The sequence below is a fragment of the Cinclus cinclus genome, chromosome Z (genome assembly GCF_963662255.1).
Source record: "Cinclus cinclus chromosome Z, bCinCin1.1, whole genome shotgun sequence".
In the NCBI taxonomy this organism is placed as follows: Eukaryota; Metazoa; Chordata; class Aves; order Passeriformes; family Cinclidae; genus Cinclus; species Cinclus cinclus.
This window is the reverse complement of record NC_085084.1, coordinates 51,518,210-51,535,631: the sequence shown is the minus strand read 5'-3', so window position 1 is coordinate 51,535,631 and position 17,422 is coordinate 51,518,210. Positions and strand designations below refer to the sequence as shown.

General features: G+C 41.6%; 1 protein-coding gene across 1 annotated transcript; it reads left to right on the top strand.

Moving 5' to 3' along the window:
• The first annotated feature begins 237 nt into the window (after positions 1-237).
• Positions 238-16,756, top strand: ACER2 (alkaline ceramidase 2). Its single transcript, XM_062513392.1, has 6 exons — positions 238-345; positions 6,042-6,156; positions 7,020-7,161; positions 11,451-11,588; positions 15,516-15,653; positions 16,350-16,756. Exons 1-6 carry the CDS (start codon positions 238-240, stop codon positions 16,534-16,536), a joined length of 828 nt encoding a protein of 275 aa, XP_062369376.1. The 3' UTR covers positions 16,537-16,756.
• Positions 16,757-17,422: the final 666 nt, after the last annotated feature.

Here is a 17,422-nt window from a genome sequence, read left to right as displayed (position 1 = left end):
GCCGCCGGGGAGCGGGGAACTGGCGCTCCCACCGCGCCCGGCTGCCCGGGACAGTCGGGACAGGCGCAGGAAACCCAAGCGGCGCGAGACCCCGCGACCGGCGCCCTCGGAGGTCCGTCCCGGGCCCGCCCCACCCCACCCCACCCCTCCCCTTGCCGGGCGCGGAGGAGAGGCGGGGGCGCGGTCACCGCCCCCAGCGCCGCCGGGCAGGGCCGAAGCGGCGGTTGGGCGGGCGCGATGGGCGCTGTGCTGTGGTGGGACCCGCTGCGGGCCGGCAGCTCGGAGGTGGACTGGTGCGAGGACAACTACACCATCGTGCCCGCCATCGCCGAGTTCTACAACACGGTGCGGTGCCCGGCGGAGAGGGAGCGGCGGCTGCCTCGGCGCTGGGGGGCTGCGGGTGGGCGAGCGTGCGGCGCGGGCAGGTCCCGCTGCAGCCCGGGGGGCTCCTGCTGCCTGCCAGTTCCGTCTCCTGCGGGGTTTCCGTGCGGTTGTAGCATGCCCTTCTATGGATGTCGATTTCTTTTCCTTCTCCGGTTGCTGGCGTGTCTAAAATGAAGGAATTTTTACCTAGTTTTTGAGGTATAACAAGGGGAGGTTTACCATTCTTACTAGTACGGGTAAGTAGTGTGTAGCAGGCCCTATCCTCGTCTTTGTCGAGACTTGCGGTGGCCAAGCAGCGAATTTTTAGTGCTAGATTGCCCTGGTCTAGTACCCACTTGCACAAACAGGTGTCAGCACCTGGATGGGCACGCACGGCAGGGATGAGTCAAGATAAAAAAGTACCTTGGTGTTTGGACGCAGAACTGTGTTTCTCCTGAACATATTTGGCTCCAAGAAGGCAAAGCTTTCATGAAGAGTTTGCCTTTAGGTTGCAGAATGAAGCCAGGAGAATATTTTTGAATGAGGAGGAGGTAACTGTTTAAGAAAGCAACTGAAGACTGGAAGGAGAGGGAAGGGGAATAATGTAATTGTTGCTTCCTTCCAGTTAGTCATGGTTTACCCCCGAGTCCTCTCACACCTTTCCAATGCCTTTCAGCTGCTGGAGAGAACTTAAAAAAACAGCCGCAACAGCAGAGCCAGACTGCCCTGTATCATGCACCTTGGAAAGAGAGCAATGCTCCTGACATCCTGTTGTAAAGAATGGCAGTGACAGATCCACTGGAGTAAAATAATCCACTGGGCTTTCGGGTAGTTTGCTCTTCCATAAAAACCACCTGTCCGGGAGCAAACCTGCAAATGCTGTTTCTTTTCTCTTCTGTAGGAGGTGGTGTGTGCACATATGAGGAGGAGCTGGAGCTGTTGCTTTGTCTTCTTTATACTTTAAAGTGGGCAGGTTTTTTTTTTTCCCCAATTCCAACCTTGTCTGAAATTTCTTTCCCTTTCAAGCCATGTTTCTTTGACTGCCAACACATAGTGGAAGAAGAAGTAGGTGTCTTGCTTCCCCCACTGGAGTTTGTATCCCTGGAGGTTCTGCACATATAGAGCAAGTAATTCCATGGTGCACTGTATGCATTGCTAATTTGTTTTTTTCTTGTACTTAGCTACCAAATTCCTGAAGATGGTAGCTAGTCTGTGCCACTGAAGAATTTTCAGGGTGTGTGAGGGAAACTGTTGGCTTTTTTTGTGTGTCTGATGTCACTGTGCAAGAACCAAAAACAAAGGGAGGAAAAGGTCAGGATAAACAAGTTATCAAAGACAGCAAATGTGTTTTGTAGTCAGCTATGCAGGGGGATGGGTATCCTACTGTATGTGCTCATTCAATCTGGGGTAAAGTGAATTTTCCTCATAGGCACTGGTATGGGGTGATGTTTTGTGCTGGAAAAAGTGTTGATAACTCAGGCACGTTTTCATTACTTCTGAGCAGGGCTTACTCAGGCCTTTTCTGCCCCTCACATCACCCAATCCAGCAAGTGGGCTGGGGGTGCAGGAAACTTTTGGAGGGGACATAGCTGAGACAGCTGATTCTGACTGACTCAGTGGATTTCCCAGGCTGTACAGTGTCGCGATCAACATGTAGTGCTGCAGGAAGGAGAAGGAAGCAGTTGGGGCTTTAAGGTGGTGGCATTTGTCTTCCCAGGTCACTGTTATGTATGATGGGACCCTGCTTTCCTGGGGATGGAGAACACCTGCCTATCCATGGGGAGTGCTGAATTAATTCCTTATTTCACTTCCCTCTTGAGCTGTTCGTATCTTCAAGTTTCTCAAGTTCGTATCTCAAACCCCACAAGTTTTCTCACATTTACCCTTCTGATTTTCTCCCCCATCCTGATGTGAAGGGAGTAAGCAAGCAGCTGGGCAATCAGTGCTTACTTGCTGGGTAGGATAAAATCACAACATTGTACTGAGCTTATTAGCAGTGGTTTAGAATATTGCCAAAATGCTAGAAACTGCACTTGTGTCCAGATGAATAACATCAGACAGGTGGACAGGCACAGAAGAAAGCTTGCCCTGAAGTCTGCTGTGTTGTGGCAGCTGTATACAAATCAGTAAGCTGTACACTGAAAGGGGACAAGAAAAAGAGGCAGTGTTGAGGGTAGTCATGTTTAGGCTCTCTTCATTTATACCAAGTCTTTGTTAGGGCTTGATTTCTGTATTAGCAATTTCTGGAAATAGAAACAGTGAGTTGCAGTGGATTGATAGGGTTGTGCAACTGTGTCTTCAAAAAAACAGATGCTCACAGGACAGTTAGGAAGTTTTGGTCCTACTCTAAAAAGTACCTTAGGTAGCATCTAAATTTTATTCCTTCTAGGGGGAGTTTGTTTTGACTGTTTCAAACTCCCTTGAAGTACCAGGAACTACTCCTCAACAGACCTGAATCTGTCATCTGGGTCATTAAGCTTTAGATTAAAACCTTGCTAATCCACATTTTAACCTGCCATGGCTGAGGTCAGAATTGTGGTTGAGGTCTCATGCAATATTCATGTAAGCACAAAACTGGAGCAGCTTGTCTGAAATGTATTTTTTAAAAAATACATTATTTTTTCTGGTGGGACTTGAACCAAAGCACTCAACAGGAGTAGGAGAATCAGTAGGAGAAATCTGTTGAGAGGTTTTGTATAAATTGATCAAATTAATTTTTTAAAACATACACAACCTAGACTTAATATGATTTTCGTCTAGCTAAAGTGATTTAGGTCTTACACTTTTTCAGTAGAGAGGCCATAAAACAGTCTAGCTCAAATTGAAGGAATAGTTATAAAAAAGTATATATATTTTTTTCCTTTTGAAATGAATAATGTGTTCTGATGCAGTGTAAACCCTACTTCAGACCATAACAAATGCCTCCACATGATCAAAATAATTTTCTCTGTGAAGAGATATTTACAAACTAAAATGTATTTCTTATGTTTTAAATACCTGAAAACAGTATTTTTTTTTCCTGTTGGCTGAGCAAGTCAAAACCTAGCAATTCAATATGTTGCATTTAGTTATGCTTGCAATTTTCATTGACAAAGGGAATTGCTAGGGTTTTATTCTTCTTCTTTTCTTTTCATCCCTAGTGACATCGAAATAAAAGTTTTTAAAAGTTATGAGGTAGTCTTAAGAGTGTGAGAGAATGCTTGTACTCCCCCTACAGCATCTTCTTTTACCACGGAAGAGTTTTGGTGTATGTCAGTATCATGTTTAGGTACCAGGATATGGAGGATACACACCCTCTGATGTCATTGGGAGCTACTTTAGACCAGTTTACTTTCTGCTCAGAAACACACAGTTCAGTAAGGCATGGTGTGGTAGTTGAGTGCTGCAGCTGCTCTCTAGGAGATGTAATCAATAGTGACAAATACATGAGCCTTGGTAGGACTGCAGGAAACATACTGTGTGTCAAGACAGTGGCCAGATATGAGTGAAGTTGCATGATCATGATCTAAGCAAGCCCATTCTCCCTGTCCTCTAGGCCTATATCCTGAATTTATGTGATATAATTAATTCATTGAAAATTGAAAAAAAAATCCAGGATTGTGTGAAGCCAAATGAATGGACTGTTACTGAAAGATTGCTTGCGTGTTTTCCAGAACTGTAGCATTTAATCATTACCTTTTGCAGATGCTGAAGGCAATCTTCTGTACCACTGATGTAAATTTTTGCACTTACCACAATTATCAAAGTATTTGAATTGTACATTAACCAAATTATGGAGGCCAATTGTGTATTAATATAAAAAATGACATGCAGCATACTTTCTGAAGCCATACTTAAATACTGAAAGTTTTAGTACTACAATTATTTCAACTTCTGAGATGTTAGGAAATCCTCCTTATGGCCACTGCGAAGAGTACAAGTCATGCTCAGGCTCCAGTTTGCAAGGGGTTTCTTGCATTTGCAGGCAGAACCTTAGCATGAGTGGGAGTTCATTGCCAGAGGAGCACTGTGCTATGGCACAGAACTGCTCCCTTGCTGACTAATCACTTGTATAAATCTGCATTGCTACAGCTGTGGTAAGTAGATCCAGTGTGTCCTTTGTCATCTTGTTCCTAGGTGGAATAAGGACTTTTCTAGCCAAATTTTGATAGACTGTAATTTCCTGTTCTGATTTTTTTTTTCATTGGTCAATTTCAACGGTAGAGGTGGAAAAGTTTCCAAACCACTTGGTTGCTAACCACCTGTTTTTGGCCCTTGACAGTTCCCTTCAGCCTGTGTCTAAAAAGCCAAAAAATGCATAGAATACTCCCAAGCCCCCAGAGGACTCATTCATATCCCTGGTGTCACTGTATTTGGTTTCTATCTGCTTTGGAGTGAGGGAAGTCGTCCTGTTCTGTGTATGTACCACCACATCATACGCTAGCATACTGGTCCATGACTATATTCCCAACTTCGCTGACAGGCTCTACTGGGTGGGTTTTATTGTGAATGAAAATTGCACAGGCAAACCTGTTTTGTTGTATGTGTAGGTTGCCTTACATGAGTTAAAACAACCTGATCTGCTTCTTAAAATCTATTCTCAGACAGTGTGAAGAGATGGACAGCAGTAGCTGAATGAAAGAATTCTTTTATTCTTGACTTATTTCTCCACTAAATTTTCATTATTGTCGGTACAAGTTTGTAAGTCTCTGTGAAGAGGTGGTATATCCCAAAGGAATATTCTTGACCCTGAATTGTTTTCTGTGTCAGCTTCAGGGGTGATTTACTCTTGTGGTTGGGCTAAACAGGCAAACATTAAAAAGCTGAAGCTGGAAACTTCTCCTGTCCTTTGGTCCATTTTGAAGCAGCAGTAGAGATTTCATAACTGCTCAGTTACTGTGCTATGGTTGGCCCTCAGTGCTGGCAGCTCCTGGGAAGGACCAAGTCATCACTACTACAATGACATTCCTGCTAATTGATAGTAAAGTGTTTTCAGTATTTACAGAATCATGCTTTAGGCTGTTTGTAAGCAAAAAAACCCCAGAAAACATGTCTTCATTCAAATAATACGTATTAAATTAGAAAAACCCCTAGCATTGGTCTGAATTATAGCCTTTCCACCTTCCTATAACTAGTTTTCAGTCATGGTCTGTAGTGGAGAAACTGGAAAAAATTGGAGCGTAAAAGGACTTAAAGCTTTGGACTCTCTTAACCCTGCACAAAAAGGGTTCTAACTCTTTTAGCCTAGCATTGTATTTTAGATCTTCCAGACAATATTGCTTAAGAAATTGAGCAAAGACAAAGCTTCTCTAGCTCTGCCTAGTGCCAGTACTTCTAGTGTTTTTCCCATGCTTTTTCCAGGACAGGTTACTGGTGCTCAACAGCTTGATCTTGTACACTTTATGAATTGCTGAAGTCTTGAATGTAGATTCTGAATAAAACTCTTTTGGGAATTGACTTGAATTGTGACTAGCCACATTTTACAATACTGAAATTTGTTATGTTATTTGGTATTAATTTAATGTCAAACAAAACAAGTCTATGCTATTACAAAAACAGCTCAGCATAGGCAGAAAGAGGGGATCATAATTTGTTGAACTAGGGGCTTCACTGAATGACAAAATGTTATTATAGAAAGCCTGTGGATATTTAAGATGTGTTTATTTTCTGTCTTTTTGAGACTTTGTTTTTTTTCCTAGATAAGCAACATCTTGTTTTTCATTTTACCACCCATATGTATGTGCTTATTTCGTCAATACGCAATCTGCTTCAACAGTGGAATATATTTAATATGGATCCTGCTTGTCGTGGTTGGTAAGTTGGTTACTCTGTTTTTGCCAACTCATATGAACTGAGAGAGGGCATCAGTTTTTCCTGCTTGTACTTGACTGTTTTTTAGAACAAAGCAATGCTGACATCTACAGAAGAATATGCTTGTGATTGCTTAAAGCTGAAGCAGCCATAGATTCTGGAGGGAAAATGTCTTTTGCAGACTGAGGTTGATGGGAAATTTGACTACAATTCTGTTCCCTCCCAATCCTTCCTTGCATACTTTTTTTTTAATGTTTTTGGGTTTGCTCTAGAACAGTGCTAACTTTCTTTGCTCAAATGAGAGCTGAAGTGCGGGTGCAACTCAAGAGAATAGGGTTTTAATTGTACTGAGACTGCCCAAAGATATAGATGTGAGATTTTGAAGTTAATTCATTCCTGGAGGCACTTTAAGGGGATAATCAAAGCCCTCTGCGGTAGTGGGGAAAGTAGGCACTTTCCATCTGTAGATCTGTATCACAGTCATCAGATGCTGGTTTTTCTCTTTGTTTTATCCATTCTTGTGCTATTGAGAAAATTCCAAAGCATAATATGGCATTTATTTCTTCATTGGTTTATCTTTATACTTTCCACCTGATCTTTCTTCGTGCATATCTTATCTAGTAGGAGCTGACATTTTTAGCTGCTACTATTGTAATGTACTTTTGTAGCATACATTTCTTCATGATTAAAAACGGTATGATGAGTTGGATTGTGTTTTAGTAAAGTTGGTGTTTTTGTGTAACTTTTTCTGCACCAAATGGTAGCTACTATGTCCTGTGAAGTTCTGAGCATGAGAAGTTCTGAGCGTTCAGTCTATTTTGGTACTGCAGATGTTCATAATACTGTCTCTTGATTCATTCTTCCAGGAATTGGATCTGTTTATTTCCATGCCACCCTCAGTTTCTTGGGCCAGATGCTGGATGAGCTGGCTGTTCTCTGGGTTTTGATGTGTGCTCTTGCTATGTGGTTCCCTAGGAGATATCTGCCCAGAGTTTTTCGGAATGACAGGTAATCATACGATAATACATTTACAGTGTACACTTTCATGTTTTTGAAATCTCTTGTGCTAACACCTAAACCTGCACATAATGACACCAAGTTACCAGCTTTACCACTATCACTACTTTTTTTTTTCCTTACTCCATTCTCTTCCAGTTGCTTGTATTTCATTCAGCCCGTTTTGTTCAAAATTCCTGAGTCAGTAGTTACTGGTAGTAGGATTTGTGTCCTGTAGCTTCAGGTGATTAGATGAGATGACTTGCCTCTGGAATTGTCTGTTCTTGTTGATTCTGGGGAGACTTTTATGATGAGTAGTTTGTATAACTTACAGCTAATGTACGAGAATCCATCTTTCACTCTTGCATACCCTGAAGTGTATTTACAGACGGATCTATGGAAGTTAGATGAATGTTCGTCTGAATTTTTAAGACAGTGGTTAGGTGTTCAAAGACTGAGTGTTTCTTTAGAAACCTGTTGTTGTAAAGTGATTAAAAAAACCAACAAAACAACATTATAGCCAGTTGCAATAATTTGGTTGTGGTTTCCCGGCCCCTCCCGGCCCCCCCCCAACCATTGTGTTGTTCTTTTGTGCAGTAAAGAAGTTGAGGTGATGGAGAGACCTGAATTGCAACATCAGTGTTGTTCCCTCTGAAGATTGCTAACACTTTTGCCCTCTCACACTGTTACTCTTTGCAGGAGATTTTTGAGTTTGTTTGATTGTTGGAGGTTTTGTTTGTTTGTTTGTTTGTTTGTTTGTTTTCTTGACAATATGCCAGATTAGAAATTGCGTATGCGTGGAGAGAAGTTTGGTGCCTAGACTGACCTTACATCATAATAGCTTTCACTGGGTAGAGTGTACTTTTAATTACTGTATACAGCCTATATACATGGTCCACTTCTCTTCAAAGTCTTCATAAATGACTTGGACTTGGACACAGGACTGGAAGGAATACGAAGTTTGATGACCACACTAAATCGGGAGGAGCTGTTAAATCCCTGGAGGGCAGAGAGGCCTCCACAAACGAAAGCAATCACAAACCACATCAAGTTCAACAAGGAGGAGTGCTGGATTCTGCACCCGGGATGGGGCAACCCTGGATGTATGGACAGACTGAGAAATGAGATGGCTGGAAAGCAATGCCATGGAAAGGGACCTGGGTGTCCTGGTTGATGGCAAGTTGAACCTGAGTCAGCAGTGTCCTGGTAGCCAGGAGGGACAGCCCTGTCCTCGGGCCATCAGGCACAGCATCACAGCTGGACAAGGGAGGGGATTTGTTGGGGGTTGGTTCTTTCCCTTTTCCCTCTGTGGAATTTTCCCCATTGTCATGCTAAGATACCTGTTGACTGGGCCCTGGTGACAAGGGGGAGGGGACGGGAGGGAAGAAGCAAGCTCCGCGAGATTCAAACAGCCAGAAGAGGAAGCGGAAGGCTGGGCCTTGGCCCATTTCCCCCGCGGAGTTCGGACGAGAAGGACGATCGCCGCCTGTGCCCCATCCCTGCCATCCCAGCGTCGGGAAACCACTATCAGACCCTGCCCGGCTGTCTTCTCGCTGTGAACTACCATCATCCAGCACTCTGCTGTGCACCAGGACCCACACTGTGAGCGGAGAGCTCTCTCTCCATCTCTCTCTCCCCCTGGGACAGCTCTGCCATCACCCCCAGCCCTCCTGCAGCTCTGCGGGACCCGCCCGCCCCCAGCACCGGGAACTGCAGCTCAGGGAAAAGGTGCCTGCAGCCAAAAAACACTGGGACTGAGTTACTGTTCTGTTTGTGGGTAATTTCATAGCTGTTGTTGTTCTTGTTTGTCTTGTTAGATATACTAGTAAAGAACTGTTATTCCTACCCCCATATCTTTGCCTGACAGCTCTCTTAATTCCAAAATTATAATAATCAGAAGAATCACAATTTTTTTTTCAGTCCAAAGGGAAGCTTCTGCTTTCCTTGGCAAACACCTGTCTTTCAAACCAAGACAGGATTGTCCTGCTCTGCTGTGAGCTGGGGCAGCCTCACCTCCAGTGCTGGGGGCTGGTTTGAGTGTCACAATATGAGAAAGACATTAAAATATTAGAGTGTGTCCAAAGGAGAGTAACAAGGATGGTGAGGGGTCTGGAGGGGAAGCTGTCTGAGAAGTGGCTGAGGTTACTTGGTTCAGTTTGGTGGAGATTGAAGAGACACCTCACTGGGGTCTTCAACACCCTAATGAAGGTAATAAAAGGGGAAGGAACCAGGTCAGGAAGCATTTGGACAGTGCTTTCAGGCACATGGTTGGACTCTTGGGGATGGTGCTGTACAAGGCTAGGAATTGGAGGTGTTGATCCTGCTGGGTGCCCTCCAACTCACCATGTTCTATGTGGTTTAATTACTTTGGTGTAAATTTAGTACTTCTGCATATTGCAGTGTAGCGTTGTTACAGAATGCTGTCAACAAGCTTCACTGATGTCTTTTGGTTTATGGTGTGACTCTTAGATGTTCAGTTCAAGTGAAGAATTCAGAGTCCTAAATATATGTGTAATTCATGTAAACTCTGTAAATGAGCCCCCAGAAGCCTAGAGGTTACATTTTGTCAATTAGTGTCTTCTGATATTGCAGGGTGGGTTCTGAGTGTGGATCTAGATGTTAAACTATTGGGTTGTAAAGGAAAAACAATAGTTTTGGGGTGAAAATTTTTTTTTCTGTTTGTGTTGAAACTGGAAATATTGAGATGAAAGTTTCTATTTTCCAGTTCTCAGAGAGTGTGTCAATACAGTTACTTTTTAGGGAAGGTCTTGATTCCTTTCTGAAGTATGCAGACACTGTGAGCAACAAATATGTGCTGGTTTGAAGGCAAACCAGCAGAAAGAATTAACTCCACACAAATATATTGTGATTCCAAGTCACAATTACAATTTAATAGGAAAAATTTGCAATAAAGGCAGTGGTACAGAAACACTGGATTAAACTGACAAAATCAGAATATGACCAGACACCCTGCTGGTCAGGGTGGGGGGTAGTAGTCCCGTTGGAGTGATGGATGTGGTCTTGTCGAAGCAGTGATCCTATAGAAAGGTCTGGTCTTTCTCTGGAGGTCCAGTGGTGGTTATTGAAAGCTCTTGTTCTCTGGGAATTCAGTGGTGGTATCACGGCGCCCAAGCCCGAGATTATATACAGGTAGGAATGTTAAGGTGCCTCCCCCTGGGGTGGGGCATCTCACGATGGGATGATGTAATTCTGTGACTCATTCTGGAGATGGCCCTGATAAGAGATGGCCCTGCTTTAGGCTGAGTGTGCACTGGGCAGCTCTTGCAAATGACTGACCATTCACAGCTCATCAGAAGGTGCTAGAGGTGGTGATAGAATACAAACCTTAACTTTGTAACCCAAGACAAAACCCTAACCTAGAAATGGTGTGATTAATACTTCTAAGTTTTTGGCTTTGCCTGACTAATCCTCTAGTATTATGTCTCTCTGTACTCAGAGCTGTATTCTTTACTTTCTTCATCCTCATCACATTTAGAATTTTCAGTGCTGAAAATGTTATTATCAGTCATGACAAATTTGTGATGTATTTATTCATTAACACATTCATGTCATATCAGGACTTCCTACTTAAGTAACTTGTTGCTTTCCATCAGAAAGACTTTAAAGCAAAAGGGAAATGGAATGAGCCTAGGTGAAGGTAATGACTCTTTTGGCCATGGGATGGTACTGTAAAAATATATTGAGACCCTACTTCAAACATACAAGGCTATCCTTGGACAACAATTGTTTTAAAAAGCTACGGGCCAGTAGTTAAAGTAGTTAAAAGCAGTGTGGTGATCTTCCTGCCATAGTCCAGCCATAGACTGGATGTGGGTTGTTTGAAGTGCAAACCTGAAGTTTAAACAGCAGTTAACATATATTTAATTTAAAACTTGTCAGGCTGTCTGTGTAGAGCACAATAGTGGTTTCATATTTGCTAAGAATATACCAAATCTTAGTCTTATAAATAAGTCTGGGAATTTCACCTACTGTTGTATTTGATTAAGGAAATATTCTAACTTAGCATGTAAGTTTCAGTATCTTTGAAGGCTCTAAAGAGATGAAGGAAGGTAAAACGGATGGTAACATAGAAGTAGGGCATTAACAATAAGAAAATATCCTGAAAATCCATGTTTAAAGCTTGAAGAATGATGAGACAGAACATTTTTGAGGAAGTGCAGTGCTGTGTGCAGAGGTAGACCTGAATTTGTTACATTAGTAAAATAATGTTGAAATTTCTGGGTTTAGTAATTAAAAGTTTTGAATTAAAAGCAGTTTTTCTGCCCATAAACTCTATTCAGGAGCCGATTTAAAGCTGCTGTGGGTGTCTTGTCTGGAGTTACCACTTGCCTGGCCTTCATTAAGCCTGCCATTAACAACATCTCACTAATGACACTGGGAGTTCCCTGCACAGCTTTGCTCATTGCTGAGTTGAAAAGGTAAGTACAGTTCTCCTGTATGCAGGCTGTGTTGCCTTCTCAGATCCTTAGGGCACCGTGAGATGTTAACACTAGATCTGTCTTCAGTGCTTGTGACAGGAGATCGGAAATGCTTCTACCACATTCAAGAGCAAATCTAGTATAAGTTTGCTTGGCAGTTCAGACATTTTTTGACAAGGATTTCTTTTCCCTAGGACATTATAGTATGTCAGATATTTTCTGTGTTCTTGCAACGTACCTCTTGCTGCAACCTGATTTAACTCAAATTTGTTTGTTTATTGTGAAATTAGGGCCCGGGTTTCACTTTATGGACAGAATTTTTTCTGTATATTGTGCATAAGGGTGAGGTGATGGCATGGTTGCAGTCTGGATGCTAGTGGGAATATGGAATAAGGCCCAAGCACATGTGGAAGATGTTCCAACTCCCAAAGTTGTACTGTGAGTCTTGCATGACTTTTTCATCTGATATGAATAATATGATGGAGTCAGTGACAAAGATAAGGTCAGTCACTGCATTTTGGAGGATAGATGTCAGTCAAGGCTGTAGAAATCATAAAAACAGAATGAAAATAGAGAAGAACCTGAGACTGATTTCCACATTTTAGAGAGTTCTTCTGTTGTAGTGATACCAGCAGCTGTCCACAGACTTTTTTTTTCATGTCTTCATGCACTGCGAAAAGGACCAGAGGAGTACTAGCATTTGAATTTGTCCTTTCTCACCTCTTCTCCAGTGTCTGAGAAAGATTTTACAACTTATGCTTGGTCTTGTGTGTTGTGTATGTCCATCAAAATGAGTTAGAACAAATTTGTCTTTATTCTGATTGTGTCTGTTAGAATAGAAATTTTTCTGTTTGCTACATTACTCTGATCTGCCACTGCTATATGATTGAAGCCTCCCCGAACAATGTTTTGTAAAGGTGTGCATGAATCTTTTCTCATTAGGCATCCTTTTGTGTATTTCTGTGGTCAAAGACACTTGGAAACAGCACACAAGTTAGTTGTGGACAAAGTCAATAGTGGAACAATATTGGTGGTGTCTCATTTTGATGACAGCATGAAGGGGCAAAGGGGCATCTGACAGGGCAAAGGGGCATCTGGTTGTGGCACTGGATAATCTTTCAGTTCTCTGTCAGTTCCATATCAGTTTTTCAGGCATGAGCTCGTGAAAAACTTGAAAGGACAAGTTGTTAGTGTTTCCTGAGTTAGAGTACTGTTGTTTCAAATCTAGGAATTGGTATGCCTACAGGTATTTGTTTTTTAAAACTCTTTCTTCAGGGTCATTGTCCTGGTTTGGGAGAGATTTGGGAAGAAATCCAGCATCAATCATAAAGTCACCCCAAGACTGTCACATGTTACTAAAATGTCTGGAGTTTCCCAGCCTTTTATTTTGGAGAAAAAATTAAGGACACAGATAGACCTTTTACAGTTGGTGAATAAAAAGGGACCAGAAGTGACATAGGGCCCTCTCTGGTTGTGCATTTGGGGTGGTTTAATACCACTGATATTTATGGATGAATTCCTAAGTGTAAAAGTCAAATAAAAAGCTTTTTTTTAAACTATGCTGATCCTTCTGAAATTTAAAGGGTTACATTCTTGTAAACTGAGAGATAAGGAGTAATCTCATCCCCTTTTTCAGGGGCAAAATTAATCTAAGCATTATTTAAAAGATTTACTATTTTTCTGTTCTGTGCTACCATAGCCAGGAGGGGACTTTACATCCAAGTCTGGCAGGCTGCAGTGGAAATTTTTCTGTGAAATAGATATTTGGGGAAGAAAGGGCAAGTCGCTTCTGTTTCATGCTGAAGTTATTGATATTTTAGAGCAGAACTCCTTGTTGTTATTCCTCTTCTAGATTGTGTCAATTTTGTACAGAATTTTGGGGAATCAGAACCACTGTGTTTTCAAATGAAAATTTTCTGTATAATGTTTGTCTCTGATGAGGAGATAATATTGTCAGAAAAGTGACATGTTCTTAGATGTGGACGTGGTAAGGTAGAGTGTATGGTTGGGAAGTACTGTGGGTAGGAGGTGATCAAATGAGCAAAAGGTAGTCTAGTGACTTTGAAAGACAGAGAAATTGTTAAATTTCATTTTAATTGCTGTCACAACAAATCCCTTCCTGTGCTTCTTACAAAAAAAAAAAAGGAAAAAGCTCTACTAGAAGATGGTATCAGTGGGAAGGTGGGTGTGTATCCTTTGATTTTTCTAGTCCAAGCCGGAGATTATAATGTCATCAAGTTAGTAGCTATTTAGTGAGTTGCCATCAGGCATATAACTTCCTCCACATGCAGATAGATGATGAATATTGATAGAATATTGTTGCTCAGCTGATTTCTGAGCCTTGAGCAGTGAAGTTTTACCCTAGTTTCTGGTCTGACCATTATTTGATTCTTCTACTAGAAATCTGACTGTGCAGGGAGCCTTGCTTCATTATCGAAGGTTCCTTTATTCCCTTGACTAAAACGTAAAGCTAGTTAAAAGTTTAAAATACTCCTTAGGATAGAAAGGGAGATATCTGTGTAACATTGAGTCAACATTGCACTGGTTTGGAGAAAAGCTGGAATGCTTTTTGGGGGATTTCAGGACATTATAAGATAATGTTGCTGGAAGTGCGTATTTAAGTGTCCCTTAAATAGCAAGTGACTGGAGGTCACAAGTGTTTGCAGAAATGTTGATATTAGAATAACTAGTTTTTGTTAAACAGAAGACATTGTGCATTGTGCAGATGAAAGGGGAAGTAGAAATGCAAGATTTATGGGATCCAGTTTCCTTCAGAATAGAGTAGGATAGGATCAGGGCAGCATAAATGTGTTTTTTAGACCTTCAGCTACCAAGTTCTGTTTCCGTTCTTATCGGTGTCCATGTCTGTTGAGAAGTAAAAGAAAGGCTACGTGTCCAGGTGGTATTTGCATTACAGCTCTTCATTGTGATAAAAGCAGTGACTCTGCAGTCTCCTGCTTCCTCAGCAAGCATGTCCTCCACCCCATTTGAAGCACAGTTACTGCAGAAACTGAAGACTCCATGATGGGTGATCTCAGGAAACCCAGGAGTATTACAGACTCCAGCAGGTTGTGATCTTTCAGCCTTAAAGTAGCCCTTTGCAGACCACCCTACAACATCTAGTCTTAGGTTTATAAAAGTAATTTGCAGTATGTCATGGTGGTATTGAGCAAACCTGTCATTACAGTCAGTACCATTGCTATGGCTGATCTTGTACTGGGTGAGTAAGCCTTAACCTTTCCTTTGCAGCCTTGAATTCACTGAACCATGCAGGTTAATTTCCTTTTCCGCTTGGTATTTAGGTAGTCAGGTCACGTAAGAGTAAGGAGCTCTTAAGTCTGAGGCCAAATCTCTTTATCTTAAATGGGATGCAGTTGCATCTGTTTATCTCCTTCAAGCAGGTCCAGGAAAGCCTTAAATTCTTAATACACACACCCTTTCCTTTGTCAGAACACACAAGTATTCATCTCAGTAGTCTAGTTTTATCCATTAAATAAACAAAATTGTTTCATATGCGTATCTGCTTAGGTACATGGTTTAGTACTGTTAGGAAAAGTACCTCTCATTGAGAAATATAAATGCCTTAGCATTAACAGAAGTCTTTATACAGTAACAAATGTGATAAAATCTGAGCATTTGCTGCATGGCAGGTTGTTAATGACCTGCATGTGTAAGTACTGTCACACCCCTCCCTAGATATAGGAATAGTTTAATGTTTGCCCACCATTGGTACACAGGTATTTAAGACAACAGTCAGAGCACAGCTACTGATAAAATGGTTTGTTTTGTTACCTCACCTCTGCTTTGCATCACAGCCAGACTTACTGTAAGTGAAGTTCATCTGTTAAGTACATTTATGGTGGAGTCATTTTAATGATACATGGCTGCGATTGTTTTATAACTATTTATTTATGTTTTTCTCCCTAGGTGTGAAAACCTGCGTGTATACAAATTGGGTCTCTTTTCAGGTCTTTGGTGGATGCTAGCACTTTTCTGCTGGATCAGTGACAAAGCATTTTGTGAGATCTGGTCCTCATTTAACTTTCCCTATTTGCACTGTGTGTGGTAAGTGTTATATAAAGTCCAGAGTTTGATTCAGATGTTATCTGTCCTTACCACATTACCCTTCTGTGTTGCTTTGGTAGCTATTTCTGGTTAGTTCTCAATAGAATAAATGGTAAGATTTTTTTTAAGTCCAGAACAAGTCTTGTGCTATTCAGGGTGGCAGATTTAGGAGTCTCTTTGGCCTGATTGTATTCTTAGGGCACTAGATTCATTATTTGTAACTGAATTCCTTGCCATACTGGTTACGAAAAACCACAGCTGTGACTGTGAAAACTTAAACTGCCATTGATAATGATGGTAATCCTCATGATAAATGAAGATTAGTGATTAATTAATGATGATGAAATGGAAGAGCAGTGAGGGGCTTTGATGTCTTTTCTCTTTTACTACCCAGCAAATCACAGTTACTTATTTGAGGTGCCATATCTCAGCATTTCTGCACAAATCTGAGAAGCCAAAAAGCTGGACCCTGTTTAGACCAGGGATAAACTACAGTTTTTTAGTTTTCCTTTCCAAATATTGTTTGCCTCCATGCAAAGGACAGACAGCAGTCCTATGGGGTGCTTGTGAGAAGATGATGAAGGGCAGACTGATTTTAAATTATGGTTATACAGTTGATTGCTTTACTGAATTTATATTACTGATACTTTTTTTCTTTTTTTTTTCCCTTCTTGGTGTGTGGGTGGCTATTCTCAGGCACATTTTGATTTGCCTTGCGGCATATCTGGGATGTGTCTGCTTTGCTTACTTTGATGCTGCCTCTGAGATCCCTGAGCAGGGCCCTGTCATAAAGTTCTGGCCCAGTGAAAGGTGGGCATTCATTGGAGTTCCCTACGTCACCCTTCTCTGCGCACACAAAAAAAGATCTGTGAAGATTACATGAAGTTGGAAGCTGTGGAATGGGGATAGATTTTCTACTTACACTCCAGCACAGACAGTATTTATATAATGATAAATAACTACTGTTGTATTTTCTCTTCTTCCTAAGATAGGCAGCACTTCAAGTGTCATAGGAAGAGGGAAGTGTCTTCATTCCTCTCTGAAGAAGAGAGAGGAAACAGGAACATGGGGGCACTTGAACACTAAAGTAACAAAATGGCTTCTTTGTGTTTTGTGCTGTGTTTTTGATGTAGCATAAAAACTTTTCAAATACCAGGGTCAAGGAATGATCTTTTTGTAGTAGGTCACCTTTGGTGCTTGATCCACTTCTTTTATAACTTTCTTTGCAAAAGAAAGCACTCCAAGATGCCTACATGCCACCCTGTGTCCTTCTTAGCTCTGATTTTGCTGCTTTTGCACATGGCCACAAGAGTGTGCTCAAAGCCCATGGTGTTCCCACCTGGTGTGGCACTCAAGCTGTGCATTGCTTTGGATCACAGAATGCATGGTTGTTTCCCCAAGTACAACAGGAGATGAGTGTTTGCAGCTGACTTACTCTATAAGTGCAATTAGGCTATGTAAATGCAGAGGGAGCTTACAAAAGTCCCTAAAACTAGGTAGAAGTTGGAGGATTTTATAGTATTTTCACTGTCCTGTGAATACTTGTATGCTGCATATTTTTTTCCTGCAGAAATGTCATAGAAATCCCTTTCTACCTCTTGGGACATACTTGGTTTTGAACTTGGCACTGATGTGCTCACAGAAGTGTGAACATTACCTTCAGTAAGATCTCAGGTCAGCATTGAGTGACAGTGTGATTAAACGATAAAAACTCATAGGTGCCTAACTGCACGTCTAATTTGAGACCTGACTTCTCACCAAAGTGATGC

Excerpts from the sequence above, each read along its gene's own strand:
- ACER2 (XM_062513392.1), top strand. The coding sequence starts at position 238 with ATGGGCGCTGTGCTGTGGTGGGACCCGCTGCGGGCCGGCAGCTCGGAG. Across the intron at positions 7,162-11,450 it reads AGAGTTTTTCGGAATGACAG|GAGCCGATTTAAAGCTGCTG; the intron begins GTAATCATACGA and ends AACTCTATTCAG. Across the intron at positions 11,589-15,515 it reads CTCATTGCTGAGTTGAAAAG|GTGTGAAAACCTGCGTGTAT; the intron begins GTAAGTACAGTT and ends TTTTCTCCCTAG.